Source organism: Spea bombifrons, chromosome 4 (genome assembly GCF_027358695.1).
Source record: "Spea bombifrons isolate aSpeBom1 chromosome 4, aSpeBom1.2.pri, whole genome shotgun sequence".
Taxonomy (NCBI): domain Eukaryota; kingdom Metazoa; phylum Chordata; class Amphibia; order Anura; family Pelobatidae; genus Spea; species Spea bombifrons.
The window spans coordinates 1,209,676-1,222,782 of record NC_071090.1 but is presented as its reverse complement, the minus strand read 5'-3'; the positions used below and the strand labels follow the sequence as shown (position 1 = coordinate 1,222,782).

At 49.3% G+C, this 13,107-nt stretch overlaps 2 protein-coding genes across 2 annotated transcripts in view; one reads left to right on the top strand and one right to left on the bottom strand.

Moving 5' to 3' along the window:
* ETFRF1 (electron transfer flavoprotein regulatory factor 1) overlaps positions 1–13,107 on the bottom strand; it is a 203,325-nt gene that overhangs the window by 50,048 nt on the left and 140,170 nt on the right. The window lies entirely within an intron of this gene.
* The window catches only part of ITPR2 (inositol 1,4,5-trisphosphate receptor type 2), a 70,888-nt gene that overhangs the window by 22,987 nt on the left and 34,794 nt on the right, over positions 1–13,107 (top strand). The window contains exons 11-29 of the mRNA XM_053464419.1: positions 1,578–1,729; positions 1,975–2,074; positions 2,211–2,371; positions 2,976–3,117; positions 3,334–3,495; positions 3,934–4,106; positions 4,440–4,559; positions 4,639–4,824; positions 5,181–5,432; positions 7,322–7,466; positions 7,919–8,069; positions 9,389–9,582; positions 9,871–10,000; positions 10,555–10,612; positions 11,085–11,250; positions 11,741–11,917; positions 12,315–12,404; positions 12,706–12,831; positions 12,939–13,061. Of these exons, the coding sequence (XP_053320394.1) occupies positions 1,578–1,729; positions 1,975–2,074; positions 2,211–2,371; positions 2,976–3,117; positions 3,334–3,495; positions 3,934–4,106; positions 4,440–4,559; positions 4,639–4,824; positions 5,181–5,432; positions 7,322–7,466; positions 7,919–8,069; positions 9,389–9,582; positions 9,871–10,000; positions 10,555–10,612; positions 11,085–11,250; positions 11,741–11,917; positions 12,315–12,404; positions 12,706–12,831; positions 12,939–13,061 (2,808 nt within the window). The remainder of the gene's footprint in view (positions 1–1,577; positions 1,730–1,974; positions 2,075–2,210; positions 2,372–2,975; positions 3,118–3,333; positions 3,496–3,933; positions 4,107–4,439; positions 4,560–4,638; positions 4,825–5,180; positions 5,433–7,321; positions 7,467–7,918; positions 8,070–9,388; positions 9,583–9,870; positions 10,001–10,554; positions 10,613–11,084; positions 11,251–11,740; positions 11,918–12,314; positions 12,405–12,705; positions 12,832–12,938; positions 13,062–13,107) is intronic.

The following is a 13,107-nucleotide window of genomic DNA, read 5'->3' as shown; positions in this document are numbered from 1 at the left end:
GGATTCGCAGAAAGATGTGGAAATGAGCCCAGCATGCGCGGCCACCAGGGAAGAGATTTAAACCAAGAGCCATCTCAGAATTTATAATACGGATCGGGGGCAGAGACCAGAAAAGCCTCGACCCGGCTCGTAAAGCTTTAAAGTTTTAAAAAGACGCCGTGGGGGTATTTAAATAGTGTTTCCGATTACTAAGCCCCCCCTCGCTTTGTGCCTGCTGTTTAGCTGATAAAGCACACTTGCCCGGAGAATGGACACTAAAGAGTTAAAGCCCTGCCTGTGTATCTCGGAGCCCCCCCAGACGGCCAGCGCTGCGTGGTGGGGCCGAGGAGCGTCAGGGGTTAAGTCGCCGGGGGAACTCCATGCGCGCGCATTCCAGATGCTGCCAATTTGTAATTCTGCAGTCGCTGCGTGAATGATCTCGGGAAGCCCATCCGCCGTGTCTTGGCGGGCGGCGTTGGCTGCGCATGGAGATGCAGCGTGATGTCTCTGCTAAAAATGGCCGTGACTCACTCACCGGGGAAGGTGTTATGAAGCAGGCGGCTTCCCGACGCCCCCGCAGAAAGTCGCTGCCGCAGCCTCGCAGGAAAGCCGCCAAATCCCACTAATTCCTCTAATTACCCCAAAAATCGCTGCTCGGTTATCAGCGGGGATCCCGCTCTGTGCGTGTAACGCGTCACTTTCTCTGTAGTGTAAGGAATCCGTGATGTCATCTAATGATGATAAAATAATTATTAGAGAGTCCAGAGGAGGCGACTAAAACGGGGCGCAGAATAACAACCATCAGGACAGACTGAGGGATCCCAATATGTCCGGGGGGAGAGAAGAGAGAGAGGAGATGGGAGAGAAATGGGGGAGAGAAGAAAGAGAGGGGATGGGGAGAGAGAGACGGGGAGAGATAGAGAGGGGGTGGGAGAGAGGCGGGGAGAGATAGAGAAAGGATGGGAGATGGGGATGGGAGAGAGGGAGGGGGAGAGGAGAGAGAGGGGTGGGAGAGAAAGACGGGGAGAGAGAGAGAGGGGATGGGAGGGAAAGGGTGGAGATAAGAAAAAGAGGGCATGGGACAGAAACGGGGGAATGGGAGAAAGAGACGGGGAGTGAGAGACAAGGAGAGATAAGAGAGAGGGGGGGGAGAGAAACGGGGGAGAGAAGAGAGGGGATGGGAGGGAGACATTCAAATACATAAAGGGGGTTAATAAAGGACGGGAGGGAATTTATTTCAAAGGAGGAGAAAAATTACAAGAGAGCGGAATCCAACACTAGAGAGTCAGAGACTGAGATGGAAGGAAGATTTACTTTACTGAGAGGGTGGTAGATAAATGGCGCATCCTCCCAGCAGAGTTAAACACGCATGGGATAAAATCTAAGATGAGTCCAACGACTGAAATTTAATAAATGAAGTTAGTTCTCGGGTATCTGTATTCTCTGCCCCCTCGCAGGGTAAATGTGGCGCCCGCTGGGCAGAGTCCCGCTGGCCGTATCGTTTGCCTCGCATTGTATCTGAAATGTCACGTTGTGGCCTCATCCGCCGACCAGTCGCCCCGAATCACCCTAAACCTGACCTGTTTTTCCCGATTCAGAGAGAAGGAGAGCTTCCTGCCCCCAAGAAGAAGTGGCAGAGCGGGGAGCGGATAATGTTCACGCTGGTATCCGTGCCCCACGGCAACGACATCGCTTCGCTCTTCGAACTGGACGCCACCACCCTGCAGAGAGCGGACTGCCTGGTGCCCAGGTAACGGAGCGCCGACACAAGCTGTAGCGCGGCTTTACTTTCTTCAATATTCCATGATTCGGTGGTCACTTTTGAGTCACATGACAATGGGGTTTTCTCAGAAAAATGATGAATGAAGAATCCTTTTGATTTGGGGCGTTCTGCGGGACGGGGAGCGGCGTTTCTAGTGCTGCACTTAGTTACAAAGGGCCACATTTAGCAGAGCAGTGGAACCGCAGCTTTAAACAGACATGTTTTCACCGTAGGAACTCGTACGTCCGCCTGCGCCATCTGTGCACCAACACGTGGGTGACCAGCACCAGCATCCCCATAGACACGGAAGAGGAGAGGCCGGTCATGCTAAAGGTGAGGGCCTCAACGTGGCTCGTATGTGAAATCCTCGTGGCCGGCGTGGGCTACCTGCCTCCCAAGAGGTTCTGCAGCAGCCGGGCAGGATTGTGTTCCCTAAAACTAACCCCAAGACCGGCGAATCTCTCCCCAGATCGGGACGTGCCAAACGAAAGAAGACAAGGAGGCTTTCGCCATCATCTCCGTCCCCCTCTCCGAGGTCCGAGACCTGGATTTCGCCAACGACGCCAACAAAGTCCTGGCCGCAACGGTGAAAAAACTGGAATACGGAACCATCACCCAAAACGAGAGGCGGTTTGTATTATTTATCTTTTTTGTTTGTTTTTATTTTTGGACAAATTTGATGTAGAACCCACCGGCAGATCGGCCCCATCCGGCCCCCGTCTACTCGCCCGTTTCTCCTGCTGTAACGACTCAAACCTTAATCAGTCGTTGGTCTCGTCTTAGATTCAGGAGCCGTATGTCTATCCCATGCATGTGTAATACCCTCACTGTATTACCCTCTACCACTTCTGCTGGGAGGCTGTTCCACTTATCTACCACCCTCTCAGTAAAGTAAAAGTCTCTGACCCTCTAGTGTTAGATTCGGGTCTCTTGTTGTAACTTTTCTCCTCCTTTGAAATAAATTCCCTCCCGTCCTTTGTTAAACCCCTTTATGTATTTCAATGTATCTCTCTTCCATCTCTCCTCTCCCTGCCTCTCTCTTCTCTCCCCGTCTCTCTCTTCTCTCCCCGTCTCTCTCTCCTCTCCCCGTCTCTCTCTCCCCGTCTCTCTCTTCTCTCCCCGTCTCTCTCCTCTCCCCGTCTCTCTCTTCTCTCCCCCGTCTCTCTCTCTCTCCCCGTCTCTTCTCTCTCCCCCCCAAGCCGGACACGTTGAGACCCTCAGTTTTTATGTCCAGGTTTGTGACTAAGCTGCTGGAGGATCTGATTTTTTTCGTGGCCGGCGTCACCAATAACGGGCAGGAGGTGCTGGAGGTCGTGGTCACCAAACCCAACCGCGAAAGGCAAAAATTAATGCGGGAGCAGAACATTCTGGCGCAGGTGAGCTGAGAGCGAGGGCGCTTCCATCCCCGACGGCTCGGAACTAAAACCTAAAACGCGTAAATTCACCAAGGCGGGTTTTGGTAACAGCGGCAATCATTTACGGGCTGCGATCAGGTGGGATTCCAGTAAGATCCGTTAGTAATTGGGGACATTTCAGGCATAATCATCACTTTGCCCAAAAGTTCCTTTTTATCCTCTTATCCTTTTTCTCAGATCTTCGGAATCCTTAAAGCTCCGTTTAAAGACAAGGCAGGCGAGGGGTCCATGCTGCGCCTCGAAGACCTCGGGGACCAGAGATACGCTCCTTACAAATACATCCTGAGGCTCTGCTACCGGGTCCTACGGCACTCTCAGCAGGACTACAGGAAAAACCAGGTCAGTTGGCAGCTATGTAAACCAACGCACCGCACAGCGGGGTAAGAGAGGCCTCCCCGTGGCCCCCAAATCCGTGGCCCCCAACCTGGAAGGAGCCGAGAACTTTTTCGCCCTCCGTGTTGGCGTCTCTTCTGTAAATTTGCGTTCTTTTTCTATTAAACATAAAATATTTTTTTTTTCCCAAACTTTGAAATTATTTTTGCTCAGAAAAGGTTTTTCCTCCAGAATCAGATTAAGGCTGCTGGTAAAAGACGCTTTTTGTGCTTAAATTGGCCCCGTTGGGTCACATGCTCACCGGCTCTCTCCCGGGAACAATGGCCGCCTTTCTTCTGGCGCCCCGAAGGGTTAGCCGAGACCCGTGTGACCCGCGGGAGGCGCTCGGACCCCGCTGGGGTATCCGGGGAAGCTTTATCTCAGCGCTGTCACTTCCCTCCGCAGGAGTACATCGCCAAGCACTTCTGCGTCATGCAGTCGCAGATCGGATACGACATTCTGGCCGAGGACACCATCACGGCGCTGCTGCACAACAACCGCAAGCTGCTGGAGAAGCACATCACGGCCAAGGAGATCGAGACCTTCGTCAACTTACTGAAAAGAAACCGCGAGCCCAGGTCAGTCGCCCCGCGGGGGGGGGTGCGCACATTACTGCATGCACACAGGTGTGTCACACAGCATGCTTACAGCTGCATGCACACAGGTATATCACACAGCATCCTTATAGCTGCATGCACACAGGTATGTCACACAGCATGCTAACAGCTGCATGCACACAGGTATGTCACACAGCATTCTATCTGCTTGCACACAGGTATATCACACAGCATCCTTATAGCTGCATACATGTATATATATTATGTCCGGAATCTGGGATATCGGTTAAAATATTCTATATTTTTCGGGACCCCCCAATGCCTCCGTTTTCACCCCCCCGCCTTTATTGTCAGGTTTCTGGACTATCTGTCCGATCTGTGCGTGTCCAACACGACGGCCATCCCCGTGACTCAGGAGCTCATCTGCAAATTCATGCTGAGCCCGGGAAACGCCGACATCCTCATCCAGACCAAGTAGGTGGCAGCTGTGGCACCAACCCCCCCGCCGGCTGAGAGTGCTGGGAGTCCCACTCACCGACGCTCTCACTTGCAGGCTTGTTTCCATGCAGATGGATAACATACTGGACTGCCACGTGCTTCCCGAAGACGTGGACGAGGAGGAGGTCTGGCTCTACTGGATCGACAGCAACAAAGAGCCGCACGGGAAGGCCATCCGCCACCTGGCGCAGGAAGCCAAGGAGGGAACCAAAGCCGACCTCGAGGTCCTCACTTACTACAGGTGCGCAATTTTCATTCAAATTCTCTACGTTTTCATAAACACCAAAAATATTCCGGAAACAAAGTTACCGGCGCTCACCGGCATCGCCCTGTAAGTGGAAGTTACCAAGCCGCTACTTCCAGCAGAGAAGGTCTTTGTTGCGCGTTTCATTCTGCGCGGAAAAAAAAAGAAATGTAAAGAATGAAAGATTTCGAATATTTATTATAAAAGACGTTAGAAATATAGAAAGTTATAACGGGTTTTTAGTGCAATCTACTGCATCCTTCTTAAAATCCAGTTTTAACTATTGGGGTGCCAGAGGGTCCTCGTCTTGTGTTTGGGGGATTAACCCTTTTTGTCCCGTCGGCTCATTGAAGGTATCAGTTGAATCTCTTCGCCCGGATGTGCCTGGACCGCCAGTATCTCGCCATCGACCAGATCTCCACCCAGCTGTCGGTCGACCTGATCCTGCGCTGCATGTCGGACGAGAGCCTCCCGTACGACCTGCGCGCCTCCTTCTGCCGGCTCATGCTGCACATTCACGTGGACCGCGACCCGCAGGAGTCCGTCGTTCCCGTGAAATACGCCAGGCTGTGGACCGAGATTCCCACGCGGATCAGCATCCATGAGTGAGTCGCGCGGTGTTAGGGGTATTCCCCCGAAATCCCCACCCGACCCTTTCCGGTGCTGCCCCCTGGTGGTAATATTGATATTTTAGTCAAAGTTTGTACCGGTTCTGGGTATTATAGAGCGTGGCGAGCTAGTACCGGCTCTGGGTATTATAGAGTGTGGCGAGCTAGTACCGGTTCTGGGTATTATAGAGCGGGGCGAGCTAGTACCGGCTCTGGGTATTATAGAGCGTGGCGAGCTAGTACCGGTTCTGGGTATTATAGAGTGGGGCGAGCTAGTACCGGTTCTGGGTATTATAGAGCGTGACGAGGTAGTACCGGCTCTGGGTATTATAGAGCGTGGCGAGATAGTACCGGCTCTGGGTATTATAGAGCGTGGCGAGCTAGTACCGGCTCTGGGTATTATAGAGCGTGGCGAGCTAGTACCGGCTCTGGGTATTATAGAGCGTGGCGAGGTAGTACCGGTTCTGGGTATTATAGAGCGTGGTGAGTTAGTACCGGCTCTGGGTATTATAGAGCGAGGCGAGCTAGTACCGGCTCTGGGTATTATAGAGCGTGGCGAGGTAGTACCGGTTCTGGGTATTATAGAGCGTGGTGAGTTAGTACCGGCTCTGGGTATTATAGAGCGTGGCGAGCTAGTACCGGCTCTGGGTATTATAGAGCGTGGCGAGCTAGTACCGGCTCTGGGTATTGTAGAGCGGGGCGAGCTAGTACCGGCTCTGGGTATTATAGAGCGGGGCGAGCTAGTACCGGCTCTGGGTATTATAGAGGGTGGCGAGCTAGTACCGGCTCTGGGTATTATAGAGTGGGGCGAGCTAGTACCGGCTCTGGGTATTATAGAGCGTGGCGAGGTAGTACCGGCTCTGGGTATTATAGAGCGTGGCGAGCTAGTACCGGTTCTGGGTATTATAGAGCGTGACGAGGTAGTACCGGCTCTGGGTATTATAGAGCGTGGCGAGATAGTACCGGCTCTGGGTATTATAGAGCGTGGCGAGCTAGTACCGGCTCTGGGTATTATAGAGCGTGGCGAGCTAGTACCGGCTCTGGGTATTATAGAGCGAGGCGAGCTAGTACCGGCTCTGGGTATTATAGAGCGTGGCGAGGTAGTACCGGTTCTGGGTATTATAGAGCGTGGTGAGTTAGTACCGGCTCTGGGTATTATAGAGCGTGGCGAGCTAGTACCGGCTCTGGGTATTATAGAGCGTGGCGAGCTAGTACCGGCTCTGGGTATTATAGAGCGTGGCGAGGTAGTACCGGCTCTGGGTATTATAGAGCGGGGCGAGCTAGTACCGGCTCTGGGTATTATAGAGCGTGGCGAGCTAGTACCGGCTCTGGGTATTATAGAGCGTGGCGAGGTAGTACCGGCTCTGGGTATTATAGAGCGTGGCGAGGTAGTACCGGCTCTGGGTATTATAGAGCGTGGCGAGGTAGTACCGGCTCTGGGTATTATAGAGCGTGGCGAGGTAGTACCGGCTCTGGGTATTATAGAGCGTGGCGAGGTAGTACCGGTTCTGGGTATTATAGAGCGGGGCGAGGTAGTACCGGCTCTGGGTATTATAGAGCGAGGCGAGCTAGTACCGGCTCTGGGTATTATAGAGTGTGGCGAGGTAGTACCGGTTCTGGGTATTATAGAGCGTGGCGAGGTAGTACCGGCTCTGGGTATTATAGAGCGAGGCGAGCTAGTACCGGCTCTGGGTATTATAGAGTGTGGCGAGCTAGTACCGGTTCTGGGTATTATAGAGCGTGGCGAGCTAGTACCGGCTCTGGGTATTATAGAGCGTGGCGGGGTAGTACCGGTTCTGTGTATTATAGAGCGTGACGAGCTAGTACCGGTTCTGGGCATCACGCGGGGCTCGTGTTCCGGACTCACTTTACTCTTCTCTTTCTAGTTATGATTCTTTCACCGACTCCTCCAGAGATGAAATGAAGAGGAAGTTCGCGCTGACCATGGAGTTCGTTGAGGAATATCTGAAAGAAGTCGTAAACCAGCCGTTCCCGTTTGGGGATAAAGAGAAGAACAAGCTGACGTTCGAGGTGAGTCCGGCGTCTCCTGGGATGGCCTACTGCAGGGGGCTGACTCCGGGGCGTGCGGGGTGCTGACTCCGGGGCGTGCGGGGTGCTGACTCCGGGGGGTGCGGGGTGCTGACTCCGGGGCGTGCGGGGTGCTGACTCCGGGGCGTGCGGGGTGCTGACTCCGGGGCGTGCGCGGTGCTGATTCCGGGGCGTGCGGGGTGCTGACTCCGGGGCGTGCGGGGTGCTGATTCCGGGGCGTGCGGGGTGCTGACTCCGGGGCGTGCGGGGTGCTGACTCCGGGGCGTGCGGGGTGCTGACTCCGGGGCGTGCGCGGTGCTGATTCCGGGGCGTGCGGGGTGCTGACTCCGGGGCGTGCGGGGTGCTGACTCCGGGGCGTGCGGGGTGCTGATTCCGGGGCGTGCGCGGTGCTGATTATTTTTCTGCATTTGTTTAGAATTGCTGTTTTTCCGCAGGTTGTTTATCTGGCCAGAAATCTCATTTATTTCGGCTTCTACAGTTTCAGCGAACTCCTCCGCCTCACCAGGACCTTGCTGGCCATTCTGGATATCGTCCAGAGCCCCATGTCCTCCTACCTGGAGAGACTCAGCAAATTTCAGGACGGAGGTGAGAAAATACTCGTTAAAGCAGCAAAAACGGGGGGCCGGCGGGGGCCGTTCTGCCGGCAGGTCCGAGGTTTCTTTTCGGTGAAATGAATATATTATTGCTAAATTCTCCCTCCCTGTAATTAATGATAAGAAGTCTGCTTCTGACAATAACCGCTGAATGGATCTACTTCCGGAGAAGACGTTTCTTTTACTTCCTCTCCAATAAAAAAAGTAAACTTCTAATAAAAAAAACTTCCCAGAACTGAATATCATCAGCATTTTTATTTTCCAATAGTTTAAAAGCGGAAAAAATTAATAAAGTAAAGAGATCTTTAACTCCAAAACGCTTCCTCCCTTAAAAAACTAAAATAATGAAATAAAATGAATCCGAACGTTAAATCCCCTAAAGTGACAGCTGTAACGGGTCTTTAATTAAGAGGCTGGCGCGCATGAAACGAGTCGGGTACTCGGGAAGCTGTCGGCTCTCATTCACCGCAGTGTTTCATATTCCGGATAAAGTTACAGCGCTCGCTCCGAGGGCGTTAATGACGGCCGAGACAATGGCTGCCCGGAGACGGGGGCCGCGGCAGACGCTCATTAACCTGCGCCGCTGTCTGACACCCTGTGCCTCGCAGCTAAAAGGCAGAGAAACTTACTGGAGCTCTCTAGAGACACTCAAAACGGTCAAATTATTGCAGAAACGACAGCTCAATTGCGTTAAAAGTGAATATCTGAACAAGGGCCGCTCAACCCAGATCCTCACCAAGTCAAAGACGGTAGAAACATTCTTTTTTTATTCTTAAAGCGGATCTCCTACCAATTTTTTGTTAATCGTTTCAGATTAAAAATACATTTTCAAAAATATTCTGCTGGTTTCTTTTTAACCCCAGTTGTAGTTTTTGCCCCCATAATATAAAGTTTTCAGGCAGCTGCATATCAGCCGTTTGTATGATTCTCGCTCTGTTATCTGACCCCCGATCTAATAAACCCCCCGACTCCTTATCATACGGCCTGTGGGGAGCAATAGAATTACTCGGTCTAAATCACCCAGCTGGACTTAATGAAAGTCTATGGAGGAACGGACATCATTAGCATCGCCATAAAGTATCAGCTCAGTGCGGTGTTTGAGCCGGGGAAGTCACCCAAAATATCACATGACTGACAGCGACGGCGGCTCCAGATCTGCAGATAAAAAGGGGGTTGGGGAAAATGAGATAAAACCAGGTTTTTGTCCCCGACTGACTGTATACAGCACTATGTGTACAACTCTCACTACTCCTGTGGAGGATGTGGAACGTCTCGAATACTGAAAGGAGGTATTTCTTTTCTCAATTCTAGGCAATAATGTGATGAGGACCATCCACGGGGTGGGAGAGATGATGACCCAGATGGTCCTTAGTAGGGGGTCTGTCCTTCCCATGGTGGTCCCAGAAGTTCAGCAGGGTCTTCACTCCAGCAAACAATCCAGCCCCTCTGACAGTGAAGATATCACCGTGATGGACACCAAACTGAAGATCATTGAGATTTTGCAGGTAGACAAAACGTGATTGATCCGTGATTAATGTGCAGGTTGGGGGTGTTTTTGGGGAAAGACTGGATACCGGTCCCAGAATACTCTATCCAAAATACTGTGGCCGCTATTTAATATTTTTTACGCATTTGATATTCTTAATATTTTTTTTGATGTAAAATATTATCACACGGTGGCAGCCATTTTGTCTCCTTAAGACACGCCCCCTGCCTCTGCCTGGGGAAAGCTCCACATAAAGCGCTGCGCGATGATGACCCATTTTCCAGCTAACGTACTCCTCTTCTTCCAGTTCATACTGAGCGTGCGGTTGGATTACAGAATATCCTACCTGCTGTCCATTTACAAGAAAGAATTCGGAGACAACGGAGCCAGCGTCGAGACCTCCACAGTGTCGCCCCCTGACACCCCAACCCTACCAGGTACTTAATACCCGCTCTTCCAATTACAGTCACCCCAACCCAAACAAAGTAATGAAATGAAAAAGTATATAATAACGGTGTATTTTGCTCATTTAATATTTATTTTATATTTTTTCATTTAATATATATTTAGAATTTGTTCATTTAGTATACATTTCATATTAATTTTATATTTGTACATTTAATATATACGTTTAATATTTATTTCATAATTGTTCATTTTATATTTCATATTTATTTTATTGTTCATTTTATAGATATTTTATATGAATTTCACAATTGCTCAGTTTATATATATTTCAGATTTATTTTATATTTCTTAACTTTATATTTCAGATTTTAATTGTTAATTATTTATATTTTTTTATATTTGTTTCCAAATTGTTCATTTTATATATCATATATATATATTATATTTCTTAACTTTCTTTCATATTTATTTCCTAATTGTTAATTTTATATATATATCATATTTTTATATTATTTGTTCATTTAATATATTTATATTTCACATTTACTTCATGATTGCTCATTTTATATACCTTTTCATGCAGCCATTGTTCCTGATATCGATGAAATTGCAGCGCGGGCCGAGACCATGTTTGCTGGAAGGTGCGTTGGGTGAAAAAATCAGAAATTATCAAAAAAAATGCCCGAGATGGGATAGCATTACCATGTAACTAAATTCATCATTGGGGGTCCAGATTAAATTAAAGCAGAACCTGGAGTAAAGCTCCACCATCTTGGTTGGGGCAAGTACCTAAGATGGTATGGAAGCCCTCCACTTACCTTCAGAAAAACTTCTTTTTTTACAGGGAATGTTTGAGATTCACCGAAGTGTTGGCCAATGGGCTGGGCGGGTTGATGAATCATAGACGTTTCTGGCTGATTCTTTTAAATTGAGGAATTTAAAAGGTCATTTGGTAACGTCTTTAATTCAACTTTTTAGTTTCTTCTGGATCAATAGGGAAATCGGGCTGAACTGTCCAGAGTTTGTATTTTATTATAAATATTATAACTACGGCTTTGGGTTGTAAATTTTTTTCGGTTTCGGTGTTTATTTTTGTTAATTTATTTTCGCCAGCAAAGAGAAGAACCCGGTGGAACTGGACGACGAGGGCGGCCGGACCTTCCTGCGGGTTCTGATCCACCTGATCATGCACGACTACCCCCCGCTGCTGTCAGGCGCCCTTCATCTCCTCTTCAAGCATTTCAGTCAAAGAGCTGAGGTTCTTCAGGCCTTCAAACAGGTCAGGGATGTCATTAACCTGTCGCTCCCCAAATGGAGACTCTTTAAACATCTGTACCGAGACCTCTGTAGGAGGCAGAAGCTGTGCTGCTGTGGTTAGAGGTTGTAGGCAGTGCACAGGGCTGGCCCACCACAAAGGCCTCCTGGTTTAGGGGTATCAGGACACAGTTGAGGGACCTCAGGAGATGGTTTGAGGTATCAGGTCATGGGTTGGAGGTAGGAGATGGATTGGCGTATTAGGTCATGGGTTGAGGGGTATGAGACATGGTTTGAGGGGTATCGGTCATGGGTTGAGGGGTATGAGACGGTTTGAAGGGTATCTGCTATGTGTTGGAGGTATCAGGAGATGGGTTGGGGCAGATGAGTCTAGACGTTCCCCGCTGCCGCCTCCCTGTCGCACGGTCCTTCTGATTGCATTTTTTTACACATTTAGTCAGATTTTAGAATTTTGTATTAAAGACATAAACCTGACTGTAACGCCACACGCGCAGGTCCAGCTGCTGGTGTCAAATCAGGACGTGGACAATTACAAGCAAATCAAAGCCGATCTGGACCAATTACGGCTGACGGTCGAGAAATCTGAACTTTGGGTTGAAAAGAGCAACAGTTACGAGAGCGAGGAGATGGGTGACGGCCAGGCCAAGGACAGCAAGGAGCAAATTAATGAGGTGTGTGATCCGCCTGCGGCCGCAGAGCATCGCATACATTAGCTGATTAAACAAGGTGCCGGGAACATGTGCAAATGGCAAAAACTTCCAAAGTCCTTTTTCCTCCTCATATTATCTGACGGGTACGATGAGCTGAATGTAATACCAGACACGGCGTGTTATGTATATTAACGCCGTCCCAGCAGGATATATAAAGGGACTGTTTGCAGTTATTGCGCAACAAACACTAGAAGCCTGCCGTCCTGTTTGTTGAGTCCTGCACCAGTCATAGAATAAATAAGAAATCTATGTATATAAGGTTCATGCTGGGGCTTATCGTAAGTGAAGACGTTGTGTTACGTTTTAATAAACCAGCTAATACATAAAAATGAGTAAATGGTCATTTTTGTTTCTTTAGGAATCCAACATATTGGGTCCGGTGCAGGACGGGTGCAAGAAACCCCAGATCGACAGCAACAAGGCAAATAACTACAAGATCGTTAAAGAGGTACTGTGCCCGGGGCATTTATAGGGGCAAGATTAACAGATATTTCAAAATATAAATATGTATTTTTATAAGTATAAAAAAAAATCAACATTTTGATGATGTCACTGAGAACTTTAAACTGCTACAGATAACGCTAAAATCCAGCCTTTTGTGCATCATGTGACTTCGCACCTTTATTATAAGGAGACCCCCGCCAAATATAACATATATCGTTTCCCCGCCAAATAGATTGCAATGAATTGTTACCAATTGAGCTCTTTTGGTAATTAACCCTTACAATGCCTGGCTCCTTGTGTTGCAGATTTTGATCCGACTGAGCAAGCTCTGTTCTCAGAGCAAGAAAGGCCGGAACCAGCAGCAGCGGCTCCTGAAGAACATGGGGGCCCATTCTGTGGTTCTAGATCTGCTCCAGATCCCGTACGAAAAGGTTGGTATTTCCACTCAAATAAAGACAAAAATCATTGTCCGATGGTCCTGAATACAACTCAGCGGAACCTCAGAAACATTCATTTTCTCCCCGTTTAATTCCTTCAGACCGACGAAAAAATGAATGAGATCATGACCCTGGCGCATGTATTTTTACAAAACTTCTGCCGTGGGAATCCTCAAAATCAGATCCTTCTTCATAAAAACCTCAATCTCTTCCTGACCCCCGGGGTAAGCGAACCTGCGCCGTTTCCCGACGTACATTAACAAAACGCTT